The 12936-nt window shown below is 46.2% G+C and overlaps 4 protein-coding genes across 4 annotated transcripts; 3 read left to right on the top strand and 1 right to left on the bottom strand.

The window, feature by feature from the left end:
- Positions 1–86: 86 nt before the first annotated feature.
- I203_106607 (uncharacterized protein) lies at positions 87–2268 on the top strand (the record flags this gene model as incomplete). The annotated part of the gene is made up of 6 exons (XM_019150151.2): positions 87–222; positions 333–571; positions 696–926; positions 977–1869; positions 1986–2088; positions 2179–2268. 6 exons carry the CDS (start codon positions 87–89, stop codon positions 2266–2268), a joined length of 1692 nt encoding a protein of 563 aa, XP_019000479.2.
- A 153-nt stretch (positions 2269–2421) lies between these two features.
- On the bottom strand, positions 2422–4194 carry I203_106606 (uncharacterized protein; the record flags this gene model as incomplete). The annotated part of the gene is made up of 6 exons (XM_019150152.1): positions 2422–2456; positions 2566–2909; positions 2990–3233; positions 3369–3541; positions 3637–3868; positions 3987–4194. The coding sequence occupies 6 exons, from the start codon at positions 4192–4194 to the stop codon at positions 2422–2424; spliced, it is 1236 nt and encodes a 411-aa protein (XP_019000480.1).
- Positions 4195–5256: 1062 nt separating this feature from the next.
- I203_106605 (uncharacterized protein) lies at positions 5257–9113 on the top strand (the record flags this gene model as incomplete). The annotated part of the gene is made up of 3 exons (XM_019150153.1): positions 5257–5799; positions 5866–6807; positions 6858–9113. 3 exons carry the CDS (start codon positions 5257–5259, stop codon positions 9111–9113), a joined length of 3741 nt encoding a protein of 1246 aa, XP_019000481.1.
- Positions 9114–9544: 431 nt separating this feature from the next.
- On the top strand, positions 9545–12736 carry I203_106604 (uncharacterized protein; the record flags this gene model as incomplete). Its single annotated transcript, XM_019150154.1, has 2 exons — positions 9545–10839; positions 10924–12736. The coding sequence occupies 2 exons, from the start codon at positions 9545–9547 to the stop codon at positions 12734–12736; spliced, it is 3108 nt and encodes a 1035-aa protein (XP_019000482.1).
- Positions 12737–12936: the final 200 nt, after the last annotated feature.

The raw sequence follows: 12936 nt of genomic DNA, 5'->3' as shown, positions 1-12936 counted from the left end.
TGTACAAACCGTCTTCTGACTGGTATATCTCTCTGTCAATCTCTTACGACCCCGCCAAGGCTATTTGCGACTCCAAAGCAATCGAGATGTCCCACCTCGACTTGACCCGAGAATGGCTCGGGAACGTCCTAAGACCTTATCAAGCGAAAGAGAGGATAATCAACGAAGTGATGAAGATACTGAGTGAACGGAAGACTTTGAGCGTGAAAACCGATGCATTCAGTGAGTATAATCTACCTCCTGGAAGTATTGTCTTGCCATGCATATTCAATCAGCTACCCCTCATAGTTTATAACGTTTCAGCTGATATTCGATGCGTTCAACTTGCTCAGCATTCGACTCTGGTCAGACCGCTTTATTGTTGCTGCTACACGGTACATTACCTATAAACTACCGAGGAGCTACATACCATATACCTATACATGCATGGGTCCCACATGATTATCCGAGATCACCCCCGTTGTTATTTGTGGTACCTACCAAAGAGATGGGAGTGAGGAAGTCCAAAGAGGTCGATCCGTCTGGTAGGATACGCGAGGAGGTCGTGCATGAATGGTGGAGGATATGGCCTGTGAGTACATTCATACAGTCTTATGTGTCATATTCGATAGAGATGAACTGGTGGGAGGTTCTCGTACTCGCCACAGGTAAATACTGAAGAAATGAAAAGGCTGATCTTTTACGTCGACTTTCAGACTCAAAAACTAGAAACGATATTACGACATCTTACAAACATATTCTCAGCTGCTCCTCCAGTATATGCCAAGCCACCTGAACCATCTTCTCCCGCTCAATCATCCAGATCACCGATTAGCTCACCTAGTCAACCGAGATCTCAACCCCGACCGCAAGCTTCGATACAAGGTCAACCTCCTCCTCCACCTGCTAGACCAGGATTCGGCCCGCCTTTAACTCAGAATCCAGATGTGAGCTATGCTATGTGAATGACCCTTGAACTTAGCTAACATGATTTCAGGTGTTGCCCCAGTATCGACCTGCTCCCACTCCTCCTCCCCATCCATTCCCTCAGGGAACACACTCTAGACAGTCATCCGCTACATATCCCGGGACACCACCTCAGCATCCTGCTTCTCCGCCTGTACCCAATAGACCTGCAAGGATACCTCAGTCTCAAGCTCAGTCACCGATCTCGCAAGCAGGTGGACCGATATTACCCCAACGACCATACATACCTCAGCCACAGCATCAGATTCAATCACAGGCACCTTTATCGTATCCTCCACAGCAGCCCATGTCCCCTCCTCGGTCGGATGTGGGTCAGACACAGGGATATCCCAATGGATATCAGCCACCTGCCCAGGGATACTATCCTCCGCAGATGAACAATCAATCTCAACAATCTCAACCCCCTATACCCCCTCATCCTCAGCCAGCCCAACAGCCACATCAACCCACACGACCACCTCCTGCTCAGTCTCTAGTACCCCCTCGTCAACCTATTCCAGACTTACTCGGCTCACCCGAACCTTCTTCTCTATCTTTACCAGCTACCACCGATGATTCATCCATTCCTCCACCGTTACCACCTTCCAAACCACCTCCACCATCCCTCCAACACCTTCATTCAATCCTCTTACCACACTTACAAGCTTCTTTGCCCCCTTTGGTCCACTCATTGCAGTCTACGCAGCAACACTTGTTGGAACGTAAGGAAGATCTGTCTTCGGGTGAACCGGCAATCAAAGATGAAATGGCGCGTTTGGAAGCCGTCAAGAAAGTTTGTGATTCTACTGGAAGGAAACTCGCTGAGGTGGTTCAGAAGGGTGAAGATAGGGTGAATGAGCTGGAGGGTAAGGGCGAGATAGGGGTGGATGAGTTGGTTTGTGGCATCAGTATCGTACATAACCAGTGAGTCTATGAGTCAAAGATGATTATCCTCGCGAGGAACAACCCTCGATGAACTTGTGAAGGAGGACGAGATTGAGTATAGGATGTATTGGACTGATGTTTGTTATGATCCGTAGACTCATTGACCTAGTTGCTGAAGATAACGCGATTGAAGATACGATCTATCACATGACTCGAGCATTGGATGCTGAGCGTGTGGATCTTGATAGATACTTGAAAGTGAGTTGGCTGGAAGCTTAACAACAGGCACATCATTAGATGTCAACTCGATGTATGATACTGATATATGTGTTTTGATTGTTGATACAGTCTATAAGATCTCTAGCGAGAGAACAGTATATGAAAAGAGCTTTGATGGAAAGGATATTACAGGGAATGGGACAGACTCAGGGATGGTAGTTGTACTTTATGCATCTTGTAGAGGGAGTATGTATCGACTATTATGAAGTACTGATCGCAACAAAATACAGAGTACTTGATCCTGAACATTACTACGACACGATTCGCATTCCTACTGAAAGAAGGTCTCGGTGTTGGGTATACTCACAACCCCTACTTCTTCAAATCGGAATGAGCGATCAAACCAGCTACAAGAACCCAATCGTCCTTTTATCAGCTTTCATTGCTCACCATCATCGGAGGCCATTACGAAAGCAGAGTGAAAAGTGGCATGATACCGACGATGGAGTAACTCACGATAAACATAACGTTGATTAGCAGCCGTCGTCACATGTACTTCCTCGTTCTTCATATTCTGTAAGAGGTTGGCTTCATCCCATGGATTCAACTTTTTGGTATCTTTCTTTTTGAATTTAGGTGAAACTTTTCGACAAAGGAAATAAAGGAATGCTAACCCTGCGATGGAACCTAGGATCGCACCTACTATGACACCTGCGTTGAGTGTACCGCCCTGAGAGGATGGGATGTTACCGTTGTTTGATGAACTGCCAGTGTTATTACTGTTGCTGGATGTATTACCGGAAGCGGGATGGGAGGATGAAGATGGATTGAGTGTTGTGGGAGTACCGTTCTCGTTACCTCTGGATAGGAAACAACCATACAACATAGCAATTAGTTGATTGGGCGGATGCGGACTACTTTTGACGTATGTCGTACTCACATAAATCCCACACCGCCTTTCGGGCCTCTGACTTCGAATTTATCCAAAACCACCCCACCCTGAGCTTCCAATACGAGCGTATGGGTGGATGCTGTATTCAAGTTCGTAGTGAAAAGCAACAAGCTGTCGTGAATTGTGGCATTGTTGAATGAATCGAGCGTGGCTGAGGTAGAGGATGAATCTAGGGTGATGGTGAAGATACCGCAGGAAGGACATGTCACTCCATAGAGGAAGATCGAAGCGCCTATGAATGATACAATCATACGGTAGAGAAGTATAGAAATGAAGAATTACCAGTCAGTCAATCATGCTTTATGCCGGAATGGTGGCGGTGGGTGACATGCCTGAGAGGGGTGTGGAGAGATGGACGATGACTTACCTGTAAAATTGATAGTGGCTTTTGCACCTTGAGTGGAAGTCATCGATAAAGTCTGTTGATAATCTACTGTCGGATCGATATTGACGATTTTGTTATTTCGATCGATAGGTGCGAAACCTTCGTAAGTGATTAGAGGGGAAGAGTCGTCCATAGATATTGAATCGATCTGCGAGCTATAATACAGTCCAACCGTCGTTGGATCAACAATCAGCAACCCAACATTTAGCAGAACTGTCGGGTCTGCTGGTTGATACGATGGTGTACTAACCCATCAGGTGAGAATCTCGTCTCTACCCATGCACCGAGAAAATCAACTTCTCCACATTCCTCCTGATTCTGAGATTGACAGTCAAATGTGAGAGTAAATGTTTGGGGGTCAAATTCGCCATTGGTAAAGTTGAAACTTCGACCTGAAGACCAGGGCTCGGGATCCCATGAGCCAATTTGTATGGTTACATTGTATGTTGATGGAGCGGAGAAAACAGGTGTGAAAGAGGTCGCTGCGTGTGTGACGAAAGTAAGTAAGATGATGAGTAGAATCTTCTTCGCAAATTCCGAGTGGGATAGATATCTCCCAATGGATACCTTGCGATGTCTAGTGTGACCAGGCCAACTCACCATATATTGAAGGTAAGACCACAGCCGATTCACCGAAACTGCTATGAAAAGTACTACTTTCCCCATTCACGTTCAATTCACTTGAGCCCGGGCCTTGATATGGACCTTGATTACCTATCCAGGAATTTAGGTTTTGTCCGGCAAAATAAGCTTCGGCAGGTGAGTAGAAGAACAATGGCGAGGAATCTGATATCCACAATGAAGACATCTTAGGGGAATTTCTCAAGACTAATATAGAGGGAGGTTCAGGAGGTGTTTTCAAGTGAGCGTCTTGCCTTTGATATCGTTGTATTGGCCTATTTTATATTATTTCGTTATTTTTCCATGAGACGATCAGAGAGTGTCAGTTATAGTTGGATCATGTACATCGGGTTTGAGGAAGCAGATCAGATTGTTAGCAAGATTATACATGTAAACACATCCGTATAGGCCAACAGACAATTTTTCATCCCCATCTCTATTGGTATTGAGGTTAGATATCTGGAAAGGGGGTAGATTAAAATAATTGAGCCCCAGAAAGGAAAGATACACGATCCATTGATGAGCATCTTATCGAGTATTGAGGATTGTGACTTGAGCTTGTTAGATATGTCTGATCAAACGAGCTTCATCCATGACTTGACGATATCATAACTTGAGAGGCTACCAGATCTCCAAGCCCATCGATGCAGCTACAGTGGATCAGTGAAGCAAGATATTATACAGCTCATCCTCAACCCTTTCATGCTCGACATAAATCGATCAACCGGATCCGGACCTTTTCTGATTACGAATGCTGTAACATCATTTCTAATCAGCCTTAAATCCTTTTCGACTTCTCGTAGTGACTGATTAGTAAATTGCCCGTAGGAAAGGAACGCGTCTGTCTCGTGGTCTGCTTTTGTGTGGTCTGTGCACCTGATTTTCTGATTTCTGGATTAACGTCACCTTGACGACACAACATATTCATGTTCCCTTTATTGACACTTTTGTCTCTTCCTAATCGTCCTCTGCATCCAATCGACTACTCCTTTCAAGTGAGGTATACCCTCAAAGTGCGCTGAAAACGTCCATCCTTGAGCGCCTCAAAATGCTCTGTTGAAGACTCGAATACATCCACGACAGGCGCGTCCTCGGCGAGTTGAAACCATCTTCAACAAGACACACATTCCTTCTTTTCTTCCTCCTATTCGACATTATACTTTGATCAACACTCTCATGATCACTCATAACCAACAAGTACTTCGCCAGTATACACTTTAAGGTCAGCTGGAAAAAGTACCTGCAGGCCATGTCCTCATCGTCACCCGTCAAACCACCTTCTCTGCCATCCCGAAGCTCCTCCCAACTGTCCCTCGACTCGCATCTATCCAGCCCAAGGAAGAGATACGAGAAAACTGCAGCTCGACCTTCACTCGATCATAACGGGATCAGACCGCCCTCTGCCATCTATCTAGGCGAGGAATCGGGTTCGGGTTCTTCTGCAAACAAACGTCATTCTGGTGACTATACCCATGACGATCATCCCCATTTGAGGATGGCAAGTGGTTTCGCCAGTGTGCATGTTGGTATTGGGAGTCCCAAGTTAGATTTTGCCAGGAGAGATTGGCCAGGAAGCAGTCATAAGAGGAAAGAGGGAAGTAGCTCGACGGAAATTTCTCCGGAGGTCAGACAAGAAGATCAAATACCAGCAGAGCATTCAAAGGAAGGAAGGGATTTGGTGGATAGAGTATCGGGTTTACCTAGTCCACCTGGAACGGAAAGTGGTATAGCGGCGCCAAATAACGATAAGCTCAACGGTGAATCTTCAGAAAAGGTACCTTCGCCAGTCAAAGTGAGTTTGCCGAGACTGATTCTATGCACGAAAATGGGGAACATGTGCTGACGCTACCTTTGTCAGAGCACATCTTCCTCGTCAAAATCCCCTACCAAACTTTCTCGGCGCACATCATCAACAGGATCTGCTCATCTTATTGCACGTCGCACATCATCCTATTCCGGTTCATCAACACACGTACCAGACTCACCACGACTTCGCACCCACGCTCTTCGACCAAAACACTCCCCTTCTTTATCGATGTCTCGATCAGGCTCATCTTCTTCCAGCTTGGTCGCTAGCCCCTCTATGGCAGCTAATCGCATTACCGACGGATCTACCACAAGAGGGTCAGTAGGATTATCAAGAACAAGTAGTCATTCATCCAGTCTCAGCCTAGGTGGAAATGCAAGTGCAGGGGGATCTTCACCTAGAAAAAAGCTTCCTCCACTCGACACCAAACGTGCCAATTCTCCGGAAGAAAGGATATCATCGCCTGAAAGAACAGCTAAGAGGTTGCCGCCTGTCAGTGCTGGAATTGAGAGTATGGATGGAAGAAGGCACTCTAGGAGATCAAGTAGGGATCTTAGAGAGGAAATTGTAGAAGAGGAACCCACAGAGGCAAGTGGGGGTATGTCAAGGACAAGATCACAGGGATCAGAGTTAGATGATAAGATTCGTGAGGCCGAGGAAAGGATAGCTCAAGCTGCTTTACATCGAAGAAGAAGGTCGATTGACGTGGAGAAAAACTCAACACCTTCACGTCAACCTATAAGGAGACATGATTCGTTCACTAGAGCAACTGGATCACCGATAGTCAATCCACCTGGTTCTGCTTTAAGAAGAACGACTACTCTTTCATCGAATCACACGGACTCACCTTCAGAGTCAATTGCTAAGAGAGTGGATGATTCCCACGAAACACCTGAGAAAGGCGAGGATGATCGAGAACGAAGTGGTGGAAGTAGCTCGAGCAGAAGGAGGAAGGGTCTACCTGCTGAATTCAGGAATGGCAGTGGTAGCTTGGTGAGTGCTCTTCATGCTACACTGAATCATTGTACTAAATATACTTTCAGTTCACACCCTCACCTCAAAAACCTAAAAGCAGCGGTATAGACGATCAACCCGGATCTGCTCGATCGTCCCGACTTAGACAGTTTCTCGATTTCCCGTCAGACTATCAATCATCCTCTCCAATTCCAAGTCGATTCTCCACCACGTCTCGTCGATCTGGAGAGATGGAGATTATCACCTCCCCCTCCAAGGCTTTCCGCCATATTGACGGCCTAGAACGGTCGTCAAGCTTGGGTGGACCAAGAGGAGAAACATCTGGATACTCGAAGCGAAATTGGAGTCAATCGATCTCTGGGCTACCACGAGCCAGTGATGAGGTGGATTATCGAGGTCTACCGAGAGACAGGTATCGCTCGGAAACTGTCTTAGGAGGATCGACTTATCAGTCTTCAACAAGAGTAGGAGAGGACCGAGGGGTAGGAAGAAGAGGTATAAGTACCTTAGTGAGCGAACGAGATTTGCTAGCTGCCTCTCGATCCAGAGTAGGTGCTTTAGGACCAGGAGATTCTGTGTCAGCGGTAGGATCTAGGAATGATAGAGGAGATGGCAAAGATCCGCTGGAGATGATCAGGAGATTGGAGGAACAACGGGCAGAATCGAAAAAACGGTGGGATCACATGCCTAGACCGGCAACCTCGATGTCGAGTATGCGAGAGATATACAACGATCCACCTAATACCGCTCCCCTTGAGCCTCTACGACACAGACGAAGTATCGATCAGGATTCTCCGATTAGTCCACCATATGTCCGAGGGGGTGCTTCACGATTGGCATTTAGCAGAGCTGGAGGTCCTTCGACCGAACCTAGATCTATGAGAAGCAGTACTTCGCTGGGTGGAAGATCGTCAGCAAATTTCGATCTTGCTAATTCTTCGACTGAACATGGAAGACTACTATTCGAAGCTTTCAGGGTATTAGAATCTAAATTAGGCCAAGAAATCCTGTCCACCCATCCTGAAATGCTAAGGACCTTCCACTCAGCCACGCGAACGTCTGAAAACATAAATGCGGTACTGCGAAACGCACTTCAGCTAGCATCACAGATAGCTGTAGATGCAGAGCTGGACGATCCAGCTAAAGTCAGAGAAGAATACTCGAACCTCGCGTTCATGCTCAGAGACGCTGGTAAAGCGAGTGAACAGAATGTCAGAGATATGACCAGGGTATTGCTCGACCTACCCAAGCTTGTTCGAATCCAGGAGAATGGAAGTGGAATGACTTCTTCTACTTCAGCTTCAGTAGAAAGGATCAGAAGATCCGGATCTGCTGCTCTGAACTATAATCACAACCCCGTCAAACAAGGCGTCATGTCTGAAGATCGACCTGCCAGAAGATGGCAGCCTACTTCCCCGATTACCCAAACCGATAGATCGCCGTTACAAGGTAGATACAGTATGGATACACCCAGAAGATCATATGACCTACTTCGATCTTCTACTGCGATGGCTGATACGTATTCACCTCTTTCGAGATATTCAAGCATGAGGAACAGGGATACTCGCACGAATGGAAATCTAGACAATAGCAGGACTGGTGGATCGACGGTGTCATCTTTGATGTCAAAAGTACGAGCTATGACACCTAGGAAATCGCCTTCGAAATTGGATCTATCAATTATCGAACAATCTCCTCCGATCAAACGAACTTCCTCTCACACGTCTACAAGTCCAAACAAATCACCTGAACGTGAAAAGCCACTAAGAAATCTACTCAAGAAGAAAACTTCTACGTTGAGTACGAATACTATCAAAGGTTCGACTCATCAACCATCAAACTTCTTACCTGCTTCATCAAGCAACAAGCCCACTACCGCCATCAGTCAGGTCACTGCTGGAGATCTATCAGCTGATGATGAAGAGTTAGAACCTAATTCTCCAATGAGCAAGTTCAGTTATAATTCGCAAAGAAGGAAATTATCCATATCCCGTCCTCCCATCGCGGGAACAGGTACGGGTAATGTCAAAAGACATTCAAGGAATGGAAGTTCAGATACGTTCGGTACGACTCATACCGGGACTGGGACTGGGACTGGATCGTATTTTACTGATCATGATGAAGAACAGAGAGAAGTGGACGATGAGAATGAAAATGAGATCGATGCTGTATCGATGTTAGAGCAGAGATTGGTAAAAGTCGCCAAGATCAAAGAGGAACGTGGACTAGGCATCACCCCGTCCGTAGGGGAAGATAACAAGAGACCTAGTATCAGTGATAGGTTCAGAGCTAGTTTAAGGAAAGGAAGTAGTAGAGTTGAGTAACGTAACAGGGGAACATTCGATTTCGATTTGGCATTTGGCATTTGGCATTTGATTGGGAGTAACCTGGTTATTTGAAGGTTGGAGATGATGTAGTAGCAGTACCATATTATGTGATATGCATATACGTTATATGTACATTATTATCTATGACACAGGCGTGCATACAAGGTCTTCTATGCATTTCAGAGACAGAACAGCACTTGGCCACGCGACAACCACGTGAAACAAGCTTTGTTGATTTTGACAGTTGAAAATGTTGAATTTGCATCTCAAGCACTCTCCGAATCTCAGAAAATCAACTTGCTTGCTCATCTCTTCAAAGTCTGCAGACTGATAATACGAAACAGTGCTCAAACAACAAACCGGCTCGGCTCGATCCCATCTTGTCAGCATCCTCCGACTTCTTGCAGTACCATCTTGGTTCTTGAGGCATGACAGTCCGAGGGGGTCCAGGTCGAGGACGAGGTAGGGGATTAGTCCCACCTCGAGCTATAGAAGATAGGGACGTACTAGGATTCGCCAATAAGACGGTTGCCAACTCCGGTCCGCCCCAAATCCAGACATACTCTAAACCTAAACTACCTCCGAATCTGCCGACGAGGGGAGGAAGGGGTAGAGGTGCGAGGGGTGTACCATCCGTTAGAGGAGGACCTTCATCAAGTAGAGGTGGTTTACCACCTGCTCTTAGGACTGGACCTGCTCCTGGACCTTCAACTAGCAGGGGTAGAGGAGGGTATGCAGATACGTACAGACCTCATGTACCACTTCGAGAGCTTTTGCATAGAACTAAAGAGCAGAGTAGATCTGGGGAATGGGCGGATTATAGGGATAAGCAGAAAGAAAGAGAAAGAGATAGAGAAGAGGATATGTGGAACGGACCTTCCAGATCGTATGCCAATGGAAGGTCCGATACATATAGACCTTCTTCACCTTCAGCCCTCTCTAGCTCAAGGAATGTAAGAAGGTATAGTCCTTCTCAACCTGCTCTTCAGGACAGTTGGTCGCCCGCTTCTACACCTCGTTCCACTTCGAATGGGAATGGGAATGATAGATTCCATGAATTATCAACATCAACATCCACATCTAACAATCATGCTGGACCTTCCGGCTCATCATCTTCGAATTTGGCGAAATCTGATGTTCCTCGCAATCATCTCCAAAGCAATTTATCGACGAATACAAATACCAATACCGGTAACGGTCAACATATCATATTTTCGTCACCTTCTCTTCCACCAGCAACACCGTCCATACCCCCTGATCCGGCATTTAAGCGCCCCCCTCCATCTGGGCCTTCAGCCAGTCGACAGCTCAGTCCGGCTTTACCGCCCAGTTCCTCTACTATCACCAATCAACTTCCCGATAAGGGTAAAAGCAAAGCTGCCAGTGCTCCAACCTCAACATTACAAGTACCTGAGCCTGTTCCAGAAATCAGGAAGATGTCATTCAAACCTATCAATCCTAATAATCCTAGAGCGAAGGGTAAAGAAAAGCAGAAAGATGATTCTCCCGTCACAGCTCCAGCTTCAGTCAGGATCAAGGCGGAACCTGATCCTCAGCCGCCGAACGCTGCGGCACCGATACCGAGTTCATGTACGAGTACGAGTACGAAAGTAAGGGAAGAGGAAGTTGACGTGAAACCGAGAATCAAGGAGCTGGAGAGAGATGCGGAAGTTGTTCATACTGGTGGAGAGGGAATAAGGAGATCAGGAACGTTTGCATTTAGGTAAGTAAGAATATCATCTTACCAATGATATCTACTGCAAGGCTAGTAGGCTGATAGGCTGATGCGTGTGATTGGTATATGTAGTAAAGCAGAACTACCAGATTGTTGGGCTAAGAATCCCACGGAACGAAGCAAAGCTCGAATGGCATTTCGAAAAACCCAGAGGGAAGCGATGATTGCTCAGGGGAAGAAGATTGGTGGGACCCATTGGAGAGATGATGGGGTGGCATTCGATTGGACTTTACCGGATCCTAATTCCGATCAGCAGTCGGGGAAAGCCAAGACTGGTTTGGTGGATGGTGGTGAAGGTACACATACTGCGAGTGGCTCAACTGTACCACCTATGGCAGCCCCAGGTAGCGCGACTACCCCGGCGATCGTTTCCCCTTCTGTCCTAGATCCGACAGTGGAAACTCCAATTTCGACACTCAGAAACGATCCTGCGGTCGCCAATGCCAGTGGCTCCTCTCGCATCATGACTGCTATACCGTCAAGCTCAACTCAAATTGGACAGACGACCTTAACCTCTGCAGGTCTATCGAAGGCTAAAACGAACACAACCGCCACAAATTTACCGAAGACTCCTTCTAAAGCTACTGAAAAACTGGTAGTATTGACGCCAAGTAGTCTGGCGACTTCAAAGAATGTCAGCTCAAGCAACAGGACCGGTGCAAGTGCCAGTACTAGCGCAGGCACCGATGATTTCCCGCGTAGTGAGAGTCATCAAATACCTTATCCACCTCAATTTGATACCTTTCAAAAGCGGAAGGACAACTCGGTGGACTTTAACAGGTGGAAAGTTGAGCTTGAGGAATCGTTTTGCCAACGTGATGCGGAGGCGAGACCGACCAAAGCTTGCACGTTCAAAGATTCATATGCGTGCATAAAAGTCACGGTGTATCCACTTCCTCAGCCCGAAACGGTCAAACAGAATGAACGAACGGTCGAGAAAAAGCACGTTCAATCATGGAAGAATCGGGAATTCTCTCATTACGAGATCTTCGATTTTCCGAAGGATCTCGTGGAACGGGAGCGATCAGGCGATAAGAAATCGATGAAAGATTGGATCAACAAGATCATAGCGATAGTCTCAGAACCAGATGGTCAAGGTCGTCCGACACGATGGGTTAAATTCATGAAGCGTGAGGACCATCAAGATCTAATGATACTTTGGAAGGATAAAACTCAAAGTGAGATCGATGAATATGAAGGCAAACAAGTTACAATTGATCAAGACTTAGTTGCGACCCTTAAAAGAAGTGAACAAGTCAACGAGATAGGCACGAAAGCACCTCCGATGAATAAGGCAGAACAAGAAACGAAAAGAAAGTCGGTCTCTAGAGAAGCTGTGCCGTTGACTGATAAACAGAAAAAGAAATTGGAAAAGCAAGAGAGGAAACGAGCGAGAGAAGAAGCTGCATCCGAAGCTGGATCTACGAGTGTGGTGGAGATCAGTCCAGCGAAATCAACTTCGGAAAGACCTTTGAAGAAGAATAAAAATAAACATGCTTCTGCGGATGGTAGTCCGAGTAAGAACGCTATTGCGAGTGGTGGTGGATCGAATAGTCTGCCTACACAGCATGAGAATACAACGAACCATGCCCCAGAAGCTTCTCTCTTGTTACCTGATCTACCTAACCTTCCGGCTACTGCAGGTCCATCACATCCCACGCCTTTAATAGAGCAAGATCAGAAACCATCCGTGACTTCCGCCAAATTGGAAGAACTCAACTACTCTTTACGACAGAAAGTGTCAGAGATTGAAAAATGGACTAAACTTTCGAACGAATTTCCAGATTTGAAATTGGCCTTGAACACTCAAATCGAAAAGACTCGAGAAGAGATATTCAAGTTGTATGATGATATAGCTGAAGAGAAAGTTAGATTGGCTGGGTAAATGATCCAAGACCGTAAAATACTGATCTTCAAGATCGATTTATGTGTCATGAGAAGGATAGAAGGCAGGAAAGGGGAAGAATGTACGAATCCCATTGATAGGGAATAACATTGAGGTTCAGACAGACTCATTCATACATATAGTGTACATAGGTACCGCAATTCAATGAACTCATCCGCATCATATTCCATGCATATGTC

This window comes from Kwoniella mangroviensis (genome assembly GCF_000507465.2).
Source record: "Kwoniella mangroviensis CBS 8507 chromosome 1 map unlocalized Ctg02, whole genome shotgun sequence".
Taxonomy (NCBI): Eukaryota; Fungi; Basidiomycota; class Tremellomycetes; order Tremellales; family Cryptococcaceae; genus Kwoniella; species Kwoniella mangrovensis.
The sequence above is the reverse complement of the archived record's forward strand: the minus strand, read 5'-3'. Positions and strand labels throughout refer to the sequence as shown.